This window comes from Chaetodon trifascialis, chromosome 20, assembly GCF_039877785.1.
Source record: "Chaetodon trifascialis isolate fChaTrf1 chromosome 20, fChaTrf1.hap1, whole genome shotgun sequence".
NCBI lineage: Eukaryota > Metazoa > Chordata > Actinopteri > Chaetodontiformes > Chaetodontidae > Chaetodon > Chaetodon trifascialis.
This window is the reverse complement of record NC_092075.1, coordinates 15,392,289-15,407,821: the sequence shown is the minus strand read 5'-3', so window position 1 is coordinate 15,407,821 and position 15,533 is coordinate 15,392,289. Positions and strand designations below refer to the sequence as shown.

Sequence of the window (15,533 nt, the reverse complement as noted above, 5' to 3'; positions counted from 1 at the left end):
GTTCGGCATTTTGCTGAAGGACAGCAGGGAAATACTTTGCACTTAAGGAGCAATATGTAAGAACTTAAGTTTAAAACATTCAAAAATTAAGTAAAACTATCAACAGACTGTTAAGAAATAATAGTTTTGATGTTTTATCAAAGACATCTATGCATTATGTTGCAGAGATATATCTACTGAAGTTAGCATGCTAACCAGCTAGCTCAGGCAGGTCCTATCTTGCAGTACCTCTTTTACGTCAAGGGGCCACAGTGAGTCTTTGTCGCATCCAGTCTGCTCTTACTCCAACAACACTGATGTAGTTTTCAGCCTGATTGGACTCCTGGTTCGTGAGTCCCGGTTGGATCCATTGTAAATTGCCTTGTGTCTTGTATTTTCTGTCATCGGACTGGCTTCCCCTTAAGTCTTGGAGGCCATGCCGGTCGCAGTTCACTCATATTCTGAGCCCGGTCCTGTTGCTAGCTCACGCAGCTCTGGTTCTGGTGCCCATTCTGACGTGCCTGCCTGCTAGCATTCCTCACTGGGTTCTCTGCCACCCACAGGCCAGAAAACATCCCTCTCCTGGAGGTCGAACACTGGCGGTGTAAACACCAACACTCCCCTGGTGCTCCAAGCTTCCAGTCTAGGCAAAGCACATATTGTATCTATGGTAGGAAGGCTACCTGCACGACTAACTTAGCTAACGAGCTTATTTCAGCTTCACTGAGCAATTGCTCTGGTGATGTGCTGCCCCCTGTTTGTGTGGAGTATGAATTCAAGCAGGTGGCCAATTCTTACATATTGCACCTTGAACATAGATGCTAAAACTAAGGAATATTCCAGGAAATTCATGTTGACTGTTGCAGTCTTTGCGCTAGTGGTGATGCTAGCATTGAGCATTATTCTGAGGCAACAGCAATGCTTTACTTTTTCACATGTATAACAAGCATTGTGTGTATATGTGTACAATAAGATCAAAAAACTGCCTGAATAACTTAGCAGCATTGCCCTTTCATATGTCATCCGTTCTGTATTCTCTCATGTCTTTCCCCATATCTGTCTTGGGTTTTTTTCCACAAACCCAGTATCTCTCCTGACCCCCTCCAACAATCTCATCTTCTGTTTATCACTGGCAATCAAAAATCAAATTCACATTCGAAGAAGCTTAATTGGCATGACCTCTGAGTCTCACTCCCCTTTCTCTCTGCGGGTTTATAGCTTCAATTATTTTCTTTTTCCTCTGTTGTTTCAAGTGATGTTTCATTAAGGCCCTGTCATTTCCGTTGCTATGGTTTCCATCTCAGAGTTTTTTTTAATTTGAGTCAACATGAATCACATTACAAAAGCTGAATGGAAATGGCACATTCAATGAACTTTCCGCAGAATCAGATAAAAAAAAATCTCTCTACTTGGAGCGGGGAAAGTCTTGCTGCTGAAGAAATGATGCAATGCTGGTGTAAATATACTTTAAATGACATATCCAGCTACTGTGCAAGAATCTAATTCGAAGCTATATTGTTTTGACAATATCCTGCAATAAAATACCTGGAGACAATCTTGAAATATTTAGATTATTGTTGAATTCACAATCACAATTTGCCTTTTATTTTCCTTTTGTAATCTTTAAATGCATATTTGAATGAAAGGATGGTACATGTGCACCATTTACTTGACACAAAGGGATAACAACAGCTTCCCTGATATTAATCAGCTCCCAGAAGGGCTTTTCGTCATGAATGTGTTCCATCTAATGCTGTTTTACACATTACTTTCGTTCTCTGCTCTTCCAATGAGCTCTTACCGTGTTCGCTCCTCTGTCTCCCCATCTCATTCCCCATCGCCTTTCTGTCTCTCTTTCACTTTCCATCCCTCCTCCTTCCAGAGAACATCGACTTCTCCATGTGGGACTTGTATCTATTTGCTTGACTCTGTCTTGTCTGTGGATGTTTTCTAACAGTGTGTTTCATTGTCTTTGTTCGGCAATGCAGTGCTGTCATTAATTATGAAATCTCAAATGGATTTCCTATACACTGATTGTCTCACACACGCGTGTGCATACGTAAGCTCATGCAAAGACAGCGTGTGCCTTCCTCTGTATGTGCTGGATAGACAGGGATGAACTCTCTTGTTAGGTCTGACTGCGGATGCGTGTGCACATGCATTGCTCCGTGTGAGTGTGTGTTACACACTCTCCACTGAGTGGGGCATACCCTAGGGAATGCTGTCAATCAAACTGGCTGGCAATTTGTCAGAGAAATAAGGCTCTTTCCAAGATCGACAGATGTATATATGTGTCTCTGTGTCTACTGGGTTTATATTATATGTGTGTGCATGCATACGATTTTGGCCTCAAATGTACATACTGAAAATACTATTGCTCTTCTGTTTTTATGCATGTTCCTTAGGCATGTGTACATCATACAGTATTTTTCAGTGTGTGCAGGTATGTGCATTTGTGTTGTGTGTATCTGCGAGTGTATGTGGTAGCCGATTCTTCTCAAACACTGAACTGACAGCTCTCTTTTTTTCTATTCATGTTATTCATTCCTCCCTTGATCCATATCTGGTATTCCCTTCAGTGTTCTCCTTTGACCTTTTTTTTTCCTCTCTTTTCTTTGATTGCTCTCTCTACCACACTTTCTTTCTTTCTGCTTTTCTGAACAGCACGGAAATAAGTAAATAACAGAAAAGTGGAGAGAGATTGACTGGTACTGTATAGCTTAATCTTTTATTGAAAATATAGACAGTCATTTGCTGTAACAAGCTTAAGATTTTCAGTTGTCTTTGTTTTAAAGACGCAAGTTGTATCAAAGTAAAATGAGGGACATGAAATCCTCTCATAGCTTATAAGTGTCACTGCATTGAAGTAAAACAGTTTTCATCATTAGTACAGGACACTGTTTAAAGAGAAAGTAGGGTTTTCACCCTCAACACATACCAAATTGTTCGGGGCACAGCTCTCATTTTCCCATCAAACATCAATTGCTATTACCCTCGACTTTCGTTCTCAATTTGTCTGCTTCCGTTTGCCTTCCATCTTTGCTCTATTTTCCCAATTTCTTCCACTCTTCATCTACTTTTCCTCTCTGGATTTACTTTCTATCTCCCTCATTCACTTACCTTCTCTCCTGCTGCCACCTAATCCCCAAAGACAACATTCCTATTTCCTGAGACACGTCTGCTCTGTTTATGTGTGTACGTGTGCGCTTCTGTGTGTGTGTGTGTGTGTGTGTGTGTGTGTGTGTGTGTGTGTGTGTGACCCTCGTGACACGGTGATGTGCGTCACTGGGGACTTATTGACTTCCTTAGACTCTTTCTTTGGGTCAGCTGACTTAAACAGACAGATCTCATTGGCTATTAAACCAAGGCCACTCTTCACTAAAAGTCAAGTGACAAATTGACTCCCCTGTTAAACACACACACACACACACACACACACACACACACACACACACACACACACACACACACAATTTAATTTATGGTCATGCATCATGTGTGAACCCTCAGAAGAGCCGTCACCGCATTATGTGGGTCTTTTCAGCGTCTCCTCGCTCAAAAACCTCAGTACACAAATCATCTGAAACGTGCTCATGATCACCAGTGGACCTGACTGGCTTCTTTGTTGAACCTGTATTTGTTATGGACGTAGCCTTGGCAATGTGGCCAAAATATTAGCACCACGCAGCGAGGGATGACGGGCTGATTCGGTCAGCTATTGTTTTTCCGTTTGTAAGTGAAGAAAAGTGAATACCAGCTAAGCTTTCTCGCAGGTATTTCCATTTTTTTCTGCTGCACCTTTGACCTCACAGCCAGGAACTAGCTACTGGAGCTCAAACTGGCCCAAATTGCACACAGTAAAATCACAGTTAACATCCGGATGCATTAAATAAATCTTACCCTAACTCCACATGGGGTCAACTAATCCATAATAACAGCAAAGCAGATTTTTTTTTTGAGCAGCCTAAAACCAAGTTCATACATGAAAGGATAACCAATGGTTTGCAGTACACGTTGACAGCCACATATTATAGAGGCATTATAAAAGAAAACAATTTGAGCACAGGAGAGATTAGAGCAATTACTTAAGTGTGGCTGGACAGATTTGAGAGAGGTTGAAAAGAGTGGAGTAGAATAGTAGTAGTCATCAGTAGCACCACATAGAGTAATACTAGAGGAGAGGAAGGTAGAAATAATACAATAGAGAGGAGCAAAGAAGAGCAGGAAAGTTGAGAGTCAAACAGCATTTACTTTTTGAGAAGAGAGAAGAGAACACAAGGGCTTGACCGGACTGGATAAAACAAGGAGAGGCAGAGTAGGCCTAGGCAGAGGAGAGCTACAGCGTGAGGAAGGAGTAGATAAAATGCATACTCACCAAGCTGGCTGCGTCTCTGAGCGTAGGCTACCACCACGGCGGCCAGAACCACGCAGCACAACGATGTCACAAGGTTTGCCATCTGTAGACACACACACAGCAAAGTCATGAGTGCGTGCGGGAGACAAGAGAGCCGGCGAGTGAGCGCATCCGCCTGTCGTCCTGATTGACTGACAGACCCATAGACGCCTACAACACCATGGAGGAGATGGAGAGATAGCTGCTTCCTGTTCTCTCTCTCTGTATCCCTCAGTGCCTCTCTCTATCCTCTCACTATTATGGTCCCTGGAGTGGCCCTTTCTCTCTCCTTTACTATCTCCTTCCTACTCCTCAAACTCCTTCATTTCCAATGGCATTCCTTTGTGTACTTCTTGTACTGTTATCCTTTTTACTGTATAACCTCTCTCTCTTTCTCTCTCTTTCTTTATGTGTCTCTGACTCTCTTTCTCTCTCCCTCTTTCTCTTTCCTTCTTTCTGTTCATCAGCCTAATGGGCCCATCCTCTCTGGGATGGGCTATGGCAGCAGCTCTTAAAGGTATAGCACGCCATAAACAAGGACACACAGCTTTCATGTAAAACAACAACACTCCACTGGGCATCCCGCCGCCTCATTGGTGGTGCTGTTTATGGTACGTGAGGCATGATGGAGGCAAGGATGGAGGAGGTGCTCTCATCTCTTGCTCTCTCATGCTTTTGTCTCTTGATGTTTTTCCCTGTCTCTCAGTCCATTGCGCCATCTTTGTATATTGTCTTGCTTTTTAAACAGTCATTCCTTTAGTTTTTCTTTTTTTGCAAAAGGAAATGTTTGAAAAGTGAAGACAGATATGCAGCAAGTCTCTGTGCTCTGTCCAAATTTATATATATATTTATTTTGCTTTCTTGCCGAAATAAGATTGATGCTACTTTGGTGTCCATGTGATAAATATGAAGCTATCGGGTGGTGACTTACTTAGCAGAAAGACTGGAAACCAGGGGAAATGGCTAGCTGTCTGTAGCTAACATAATACACTTATCAGCACCTCTAAAGCTCACTAAGTGACAAATTATTCTTGGGGGGCAGGGGATACATTTGGCTAGTACAGGGTTTAGTCTTCCAGTCAACCTCACGGTGACAACAGGCGGCTTTTGTCCACCACCAAATAGTACCCTCATGCAACTTCCCCTCGTGTTTTAACATTTCTGTTTTTGTGCAGCTCAAACACAAAGGCTATGTGTTTATTAGTCGGCCTTAGAAATTATTCCCATTGAGAAACTGCCATTCCGCTTTCTCGCCTTCACTGACGAGGTGATATGTCAGAGGCCAGGGTCAGCTCCGACATAACTACGCTACTGGAGCTCGTAGGCATTCAGCGTCGCGTTCAAGGACGCTTGAACGAGGGCGGATGCCTGCCAAGAAGGGGGCTTGAACCCGGATCCTGCCATTAAAGTGCGACATCTCTCCGCTCTGCCCACACCTCGTCTTCTCTCTCTGGGCTGTCCCTCCGCCTCCTCTCCTCTGTTCGGCGAGGAGAGGTAGTTGGCTCTCTTACAGATGAAGGTTTTCTAAGGGTCTGCTTGCTGCTGAGTCTTGCAGTGAGTAATGTGTGTGTGCCTGTGTGTGGTGAACACAGTGAGCACTCTAAATAGAGGCAAAGAAAGAAAGTGAATTTCCTTGTTCTTTTGATGTAAGACTCCAGCTATCACAAACCACTGTCATCTCCCATTACCTTCTCGGTCTTGTTTAGCTTCAGCTTTTTTTTCCCCCTCACTCCCTTCTGCTCTCTTTCACTTCTCTTCTGTCACCATTTCATTCTTCCTCTTTAGTACATCCTATATGAATCTCTCGATAACCCTCCCACATTTTATATCCTTCGCTCCTTCTGTCTCTCTTTGTTAACATTGACCGTGAACACCACCACAGCATGTTTAAGCATCTCAGACAGAAATAAAAACATCTGTGCGTATTGGGGGAGCGACATTCAAGAACATGAAAAAGCTTTCATGGTCTGACTAAAATGTCAAAAGGCAATAAAACAGCCATAGACATTAAACATATGAGCAAATGTTTTCATGGACGACCAAACTAATGGTGTGTTAAAAAGAAATGCTTTGACACTCAAACGGCCTAGTACACTAAAGGACAAAGAAAGTTATTTTTATATTATTCATTCATTAAAGAATTTTGTCATGTGAAAGCAACACAAAGTAATTAGGAGTAGGTAATCCTCATTAGGAAACATTAATGTGGCCCCGAACAAGTTTCTCCTTATGAAAAATCAAAAGGAATGCTGTTTAGAATAAATGTGTATAAATAAACAGGCAAACTGGGAAATGCACTTTCGTCTGGGAAACATCTGTCACCATGGCTTCCTCACCCAGCTGTTATGTCACACTGTTCTGTTTCTCTGCAAAAGCACAGCATCCCGAAAACAACAAATGTAGATGAGTATGCGTCTTTGATGCATGCATGATTATAAGCTAATTGGTTTTCTAATCTAACTTTACAGCTTATTTTCCCATGTTTATTGCACTTTACTCATGTTATTCTTTCATATACACTGCATTATGTGGATATATATTTTGGCTGTGCAACAATTCCTTTTAAAAGCATCTCTGAGGTGGAAGTCAATAAGAGACCAGCCAAACAGAATCATTTTTATCCTCTCCCCTGGTTGAATAGGTCTGCGTGTTTATATCGGGAGGATCTGACCATCTTCTTACGGCTGACATGAAATTTTCTTCCATGTGCAGTGACACGGGAGGGAAACCTAGCGTGTGCAGACATTTTGGCTTGATGTTTCAATGCATGTTGTTCAGGCTAACCTCTGCACTCTAAGTTCCACCTGTTGAATCCACGATTTATTTTGTCACAGTGCTGATTTGTGCCATATTACCTCAATAATGGCATTTCAAGAACTTTAGTATTTAACAAAAAAGTAGTGCCAATGAGGTCTGAAGAGACATATGATTCACGTTCAACACATAGTTGCATGCAGACACACAAGCACACAAATTCAAGCAGATTCACAAAAAAGTGATAATTCCTGATCTCAGTTCCTGGTATTCAAGAGCCACTGCCTGAAAAAGAGTTTGTATTTGAGTTTTCAGTACATTAAAAGATGATTCCCTGTGTGGGTGTACCTATGACTTCAAAAGACAGAAATAGTAACTGAAAGTTTGCATGCATGCATATGATTGAGAGACAGATTGTGTGTTTGAGTGTGTGTGCCTGTACGTCTATTTGTATGTGTGAGTGATTGGCAGCTCATATGTATTTCATCTGAGCAGATATTGAGGAGAGTGACAGGGGGTGAAATTAAAATTGCATCCCTTGTCAGAGCATCACAATCCCCATCTCTGCTCTTCAAGTGCTGGTTTGCCCATCAAAATCCAAATAAAGAGTGTGTGCGTGCGTGCCATTTGAGAATCTCTGGGTGCAAACGCTCCAGTGTGTATGGGTGCATGCTTGAAACTGTGGGGGTATTTAGCCCGTCTATCAGCAAACAATACAGTTTTGAAATCTGACAGCTTCAGATCGCTCACATAATGACAGCCCACAGGGTGGTTAGCGCTGCAATCACACAAACTCAATACAAACCCTCCTCCCTTTATCCATCCATCCATCCCTCCCCTGACCCTCCTATTTATTCTCTTCTTCTTCTTCATCATCTCCTTCTTCTTCTTCCATATTTATTTATTCATTTCTTATTGGAGGGGAAAGGGCTGAATCGGCGTGATTCTTTTGGCTGCTTAATTAAAATATATAATTCATCGCTGCGTCAAATGATTTTGCCTCTGCGTCTTTGTGGAGTCCGATTTGGGAACATTTGCATTTAAATTGGAAAGCCAGGAGGGAAATACACTAGGCGGGCCAGGGTGTGTATGTGTGTGAGTGAGTGAGTGAAGATAGAAGGCATCCTTCTCTGAAAGGAATGCACATACATACTCTCTTTCTTTCTTTCTTTGGTCTTTTGTTTTTTTTTTTTTTCCTTGAAGTGTGAAATGTCCGAAATCACACAGGAGCATTGGCCAAAAGGCACAAGAACAACCTATAATCGAAAACTTGGGTTGTTCCCTTGAAATACCAACTTTGTGTCCACTAACAGTCATATGTTCCATCAGTGAGTTTCAGCATCTTCTTCATGTCTATTCATTATCATCCACGCTTGGTAAAACCATCAAGTAAATGACAGAAGTGCATCGGCGGAACAAGTACATACGCATGCACTTTTTCTCTCCCCTGTGTCTTTCTCACACAAACAAAATGGCCAATTCTTCCTGCGAGCGAGCTGTCAGAAATAAAATAGTTCATTACAAATGTGTCTGTAGAGAAAATAAAAAAGCGTCCTCCTGCGTAGTAAATGAGTTCTCTGGTTTATAGCAAGAGAAGCGTTTACAGCCCTCAGGAACATCAACCACAGGCAGCAAATGGACAAGAGAAGCTAACAATAGATGAGATATTTATCAAGGGAAAAAAAGACACCTACTCTGAGAAAATGTTTCCAGCATAAAGACTAAATGAAACTTTTAAAGGTTATAGGAAGCTATTTTATTCATTAATTCCTTCAGAGTATTTACTGATTTAACATGCACGGATTGTGAAGGCAATTAGAGTGTACAGTGTATGATGCTGGGACAGTGGTGCATTATTCTGCTGGGACATAACTGGAGGTCACCTGTTTTAAAGATGGCGAAACCAGTGTGTCTAGCACCACGGATCACGTTAAAGGTCTGTAAAATCACACCTTTCTTTGCCCGCTTGCTGTATATACTGGCTCACAGCAACACCGCTCACCATCTGGAGGAATGGGCTGTGCACATAAACAGGAAAGAGAGCCTCGTATGGCAACCAGGGAGAGGACAAAACAGGCAGCCACACTTCTCCCGGAGCTAAAACATACAAGCTCCTAAAGGAGCAGTGCCTTTCAATCCAGGAGTTTTTTAAACAGATGCACAGAATCATGATGAAGTTCGACAATGGAGAATTGCCAGAAAAACTTAGGACAAGGAGAAAGGGTGAACAGCTTCAGATACTTTCAGGTAGCATATTTTAATTTCATCATCATAAAAAGTAAAACTCTGAAGTAAGGCTTCCTGTCCAGGGGTTACACTTGTACATCAAAAGGATCCTCATTGCAGAAATAAGACCCCTGTTCTGTACACCACACAATGAACTCACTAACTGACTTACTTTTGGCAAGTGTGTCCTACCTTGGGGCAATGATACACAAGCAGGTTTTTTTTCCCCAAACTAAAGTAGACAAGCAATTTGTCAGCAGATTTTTTTTTTTTTTTCCAGTTCACAACGAGAACTCCACCAAATAGACACTTACTCTCTAATGCCCCAAATTTGAATTCTTTTTTGTTTTGAGTATGACATAAAACAGTTCTATATATACCTGCATAATACCTAGAGAAATGAAGTGACAGCAGTAGCAAAACTTTTTGAATTTAATGAGGAATGCAAAAATTGCACTTCTGGCACACCAACATGAACAATGTGAATGTCAAGTTCATCCAAAGGTTGGTAAAGTTATTAGGAACAAGAAAAATAGCAAATAAATAGTGATAGTCTAAGTCTGATATCGTCAAAGTCTGATATAATTAAAAGCCAAATGCCACAAGTTTTACTCAGAAAAAGCCAAAAATTCTGAGCAATCTTTACTCCTTTAACGCTTGAGGACAGGATTTATATTTATCCATGCCTCAACAGTGTCTGCCATCTAACTGACAGGTGTTTGTCCACAAAGGATTCAAGCATTAATTAGCTCAAATGTTAATGAGTTTGCTGTGTCTGTGACCTCGCTGGTCACACACAAATCACAGGAAAAATGACTTTATAACAACCTCATCCATCAATAACTGTCCCGCCGATGATCCTTTGCGACCAAACACACACATTTACACGCATATTGTACACAAGCACATAATCACACATAACTGTTGCCACTGTAACCTTTAATGTCATGCTCCCTATCCAATAATACAACTTCCTCATTCCCATAATGCCTTGCTATGCTTGGCAACACTAATTCTCTCATCAATCATGCAGTATTGCTGCAGATTACCCATGCTGTGGCTCGGGGTGAGGATGGGGGACGGTGTGAGGGGGAGGGAGTCCAGCCTGATAAGTGTGTCTGCTGGCATTTTGGGTAACAACACACACACACAAATGCACGCACACACTTACGCACACACTGATGTGCACAGTTGGCATTTGGAGCGGATTGTTGATAGCCGGACGGCTTTGACCTTTTTCACAGTCGTTCTGGCTATAATTGCTCGCTAAAGACGGCGTCAATTGTGAAACAAGAGGTAGCAGGGGTCGCGCCCACAAACACACATGCGCACCCACGCAAACACACACCCTGGTGCATGTGCATGTGGATGACGGCACTTGGCTCTGAGTGATAAATTCACCCATTGATCACATGTGACTGCTCTCAGCTGGCTGAGATTTAGAGGACCTGAACACGTCAGCTACTATGTATCATGTATCCTACAGAAGTGCTGCTGCTGCGGTGCTGCTTTCTAACCTGTGTTAGTTTTTGCAGAAGTGGCCAGGACTGCACACCTTGTAGGCTGTGGTGTGAGCTCATCCTGGGTGGATTCTGTCTCTAGTGATCTATGGGTAGTATTTATATTGAGATGAATTAGTATTATAATATATACATAATATTATTAAATGCTGGGTCATTAACTTGGCTCTATCCTGAAGCTGTATGTGAATAAATACCCTAAATTAATGCTCAAACCTGATATATCATTCATGCTTATGGCAACAGATCTCTGAAGTGCATGCATCGGTGCTTATTGTGGGTTTTTTTTTTTTTTTTTTTTTTACATTTGAGTATGACTGTGTGTGTGAGAGTGTTTTTGTCTCCACCCAGCCATCTGGACCTCCTTGTATGTCTAGAGGCAGATTTAGGTGGTTAGAAAGCTCTGGAAAAACACAGTGTTACCTCCAGCCCTCTCACCTCTGAACTCTATAAGTGTATCAAAGCTAAGAAAACAGAGCACTTTGTGTGTCTATGTGAGTGTGTGTGTGCGCGTGTGTGTGATTGAGCATGTGTGTGTCAGCATTCTTATGGCCTATGAGGCTTTGAACGATGGGTGTAGACTCCCCTTTGTGAACGGGGGAGCCTCCAGGAGCTGCGCAGCGTATGTGTGTATGAGTGTGATGTACGGGCTGTGATGTTCTGAACAGAGGTGTTTTTACAGGGAGTTAATCAGAACCAGAGCTGAGGCCTTGCCCATGGTGGATGAAACACACACACACCCACACACTCACACACACACAGACGAAGTCACTGCCCTACCGTTCACTGAACTGACCTGCAGTTAACAGCATCAACTCCTCTGTGATATACATATTGGCAAACACAAAGTACCATTTTGAAAGTACATTTTGCTACCAGACATCGTTGCTACCTATTATGTGCAGTATAAACTAAAATGGAATGACACGTATAAATGTAATCATTTCCCCATTACCAATTCATCTCTTGCTTATTAATCCTCATCTTCCTAAAACAAACATCAGTTTCAAAATTGCTTGCCTTGTCTGGCCAACGGTAGGAAAAACCCACTGAAACATTATTTAACTTCCAAGGAAAGTAAAACAGATTAAAGTTTCACATTTATGAAGATGAAAGCAGTGAATATTTGGCATTTTCAATTAAAATAAATGGCTGGCAATTAATCACCTATCCAAATTGGTTGGTCAATTTTCTGTTGATCGATTCATCTGCTATAACTTATAACAAATTACACTACTGCTAACAGTTTAGTCAGTGACTCATGTGACATCACAGGAGTCAGTCTAGCACAGCTCTGTCTGGAGTACTCAGGACTTTGATGTGTAAAATTGGGGGACTTCCTCTTTCTGTGGATGTTATGGGTGCCTGGCTGACAAGTTACACAGCATCTCATGGAATAAAGATCATAAAATAAATGTCCATACTATAAAGACCAATTACTGTGTTATGTTGCTAATTCACTGCCAGAAGAAAGCTACAGTGCGTCTCCATTATTTCCATTTCCACCCAAGGGTGAAATGATCTGTGGCACATGAATCACAACTCATTCACCAATGCAGAATCACATTTTATCTCAGTGGTGCAATGCTGATATTTAACACGGACAAAAAACTTCAGAGAGAAGCTGAATGAAGAGCTCTGCACCAACTAAGGTCAAGCATTCCTTAAGGCCAGTGTGATGACGGGTTTTTGTCTTCCAAAAACAGTTATATTGGGAATAACTGCCTGTTCCTCTGACCAGTAGGCAGGGCAGCCTCCTTTATAACCTGACTTAAAATTCTGGGGCGTGTCTTCCTTCGATAATGGAAAGAAAGCAACGTGAAGCATCCACCAGGACCACAGGGTCCAGCACGTTCCTGGCTTTCACTTCAGCAGATTCAAGCCCTAATCTGGGAAAATCTCTTTGCATGATTGTATTGGAAAGATGTGTTGATGGTTGGAAGCCAGTTTGTAAGAGTTCAAATAGAGCCTTCTTAGAGTGAGATTCATATCATTATTACTGCCCATTTGTCCCAAGGGTTTCTATTTTTCAGCGAGCAGAGCAGAGATATTTTGAAATGCTATACGTTTTCAGATCTTTTGTAAAGACACCACCAGTAGAAGAGGTTCTCAAACCACAAAAAATACAACCTAACTTTGACAACACAAAAGGGGACCTCAGCGTCTCCTTTTTTGAGCCCTTATGAACCCACTTAACTACAGAAAGATAACGTAATCTTGATAACAAATAAGGGGATTTGAATGTCCAAGGCCTTCACATGCCTTCTAACAGATGTATTTTTCAAGATTCAAATATGAAAAAAGACAGTTTTAGTATTCAATCTATTCTGCCTGGCACTCAAAAGACTTTCCAGTTTTACATGCAAGGATGGTGATGGCTGATCCAGGACATCCTCGAAACTTAACAGAGACTATTCCACTGTTTTTCTCTAACATATTTGCACGGCAGCCTGCTTTTTCAAAATAGAATATATGCGTTTGCTTTTCTTACCCCAAATGAGAGGCGACTGACCTCTCAGACATAAGCTGCAATTGTGACCAAGGCCTTAAATCGCTGAGAAAGTGTGAGTGACAGACAGAGAGAGAGGAAGACTGAGGAGGAAGAAGGCTAAAGCAGAGAGAGACAGAAGGAACAGATGGAAAGTGAAAAATAGAAAAGAAAGATAGAGCAAAGAATGCATGAACAGCAAGAAACTGAGATGAACACTAATTTTCCTTCTGTCTTATTGCAGTGATTTTTATGCGTCTGCATGTGTGTGTGTGTGTGTGTGTGTGTGTGTGTGTGTGTGTGTGTGTGTGTGTGTGTGTGTGTGTGTTTGTGTGTGAATGCAAGCCTGAGAGTTTCCCTGCATGTGCTGGAAACTAAAAACAGTATGTTTACTCAACCTGTTTGCCAAACCTCTTTAGTAAATATAGAGGATACAGTAGCAACATAGACCATACACACACATAAACACAATCATGCACACATACACTACACAAATACTGCGTGTTCGACTGTCCACTGGCTTTGACCACAGGAGGCTATTTGTAGAGTTGATTTTCTATGGCCTTCATGTAGGTCGGTCCATTAGTTGGGTGGCCTTTCACACACATGGAGACATAAATTGTACACACACAGAGACACACACACACAGCATATACGACCCAGCCAGACGCAGACAAGAACACAGTCGCATGCACGCCGAGGCAAACACACAATAGATTGTGGATTTGATGCACACAAATCCTTGAACACATTAATGCATTATGCACTGTTTACGCACAAACACACATGCACGTATTCACATACTTAAGGTACACGCACAACCCAAGTGCACAGTAAGCTGGGTGGCCTCAGAACCTCAGACACCAGATAAACACACTAACTACATTGGAGCATTCACTAAAATACAGTTAAGTGTCTGTTGCTTCTTTCCGAGCAAATACATGTCTAAAATAGTTGTGTGTGTGTGTGTGCGTGCGCGTGTGTGTTCAAGGACATTTGCATCCTTGCCTCAGTAGTTTAATACAAAAGTACTAAAGAAAGTGAGAGTAATGAATATTATGCTTGTTTATATTGTGCAATTCTTATATCATATATATATCATGCTTTCTATTAAGTAAATAAATAAATGAGAGTATTCTATAAATAAATTCATTATACATTAAAACACTCCGAAAATATAATTTGAATTGGGCAGTCAGCAGGCTAGAGAACTCCATTCACTCTCAGGTTATTTTAGAATATAATGATAGATATAATCTGGAACATAATTAACTCATATGCATGTAGTTCACACATATGGTGAAAAATACGAATCCTAATAAAACACAAAAGTACAGAACACCAATTTTGTTGTATCATTCCAGTGTGTGCCTTTATAAATGTACAACGACTATTATTTCCTCTTATTCAAATCCAAGCCCCATTATTTGTGTATAATGATACATTATGGGAGATAATTATGGATGATATCTTGTAGTGTCTTGTTGAAGGATATGGTGAACATCCAGTCTGACAACTGAGGAAGTGAAAGAAAAATGATGCCATATTATTAGCGGCGTAATCTAGCTATAGATTTGCACCCCAGACCATTATGAGTGCACTGCATGCACGTAAAAACCTGCTGAGCACTCAGGACATCATCTTACATCACACTCGTGTGCTTAGGAAGAGTCATCCACTGCTGAACAGCACTAGTATGGAGGACCACACTTACTCATCACTGACTTAACACTGATGTCATTATCTAAACTCATCCTGTGCCCATTCGTGTATGTGTGTGTGTGTGTCACGGAGAGCAAGGGAGTCATTCATTATATCAGTCAACTCTCTCTGTTCACCTCAAGCCCTATAGGCGCACATTCTGTCTGCCGCTCGCTTAGTTTCTGTCTCTCCTGGCAACGCTATAATTCAGCATTTTAACTGGAGCTGTCTGCCTCTTTCTCCCCAGATGCGTGTCTCTCATCCCACCTTTCTCTTTCCACCTGCTGCCTATCTGTCATCCTCCACACCTTCACTCTGCCCTTCTCTATTCACCTTTCTCTCTCTCCTGTCATTCTTTCTTTCTGCTCCAGTCCTTCTTTTCCCTCTGTACTTCTCTTCATATATCCTTTCTTTTCTTCTCTCTCTCTCTCTTTCTCTCGTGCCCTCCAGTAAACGCTGATGACAGCATTTC

The 15,533-nt window shown here is 41.7% G+C and overlaps 1 protein-coding gene across 2 annotated transcripts in view; it reads right to left on the bottom strand.

The window, feature by feature from the left end:
• The window catches only part of cntfr (ciliary neurotrophic factor receptor), a 205,090-nt gene that overhangs the window by 119,181 nt on the left and 70,376 nt on the right, over positions 1 to 15,533 (bottom strand). Inside the window, exon 3 of one of the 2 annotated variants that reach the window (XM_070989534.1) lies at positions 4,355 to 4,436. In XM_070989534.1, coding sequence (XP_070845635.1) covers positions 4,355 to 4,436 — 82 coding nt within the window. Of the gene's footprint in view, positions 1 to 4,354; positions 4,464 to 15,533 lie in introns of those variants that run through there. The other variant, XM_070989533.1, reaches the window with a different exon arrangement.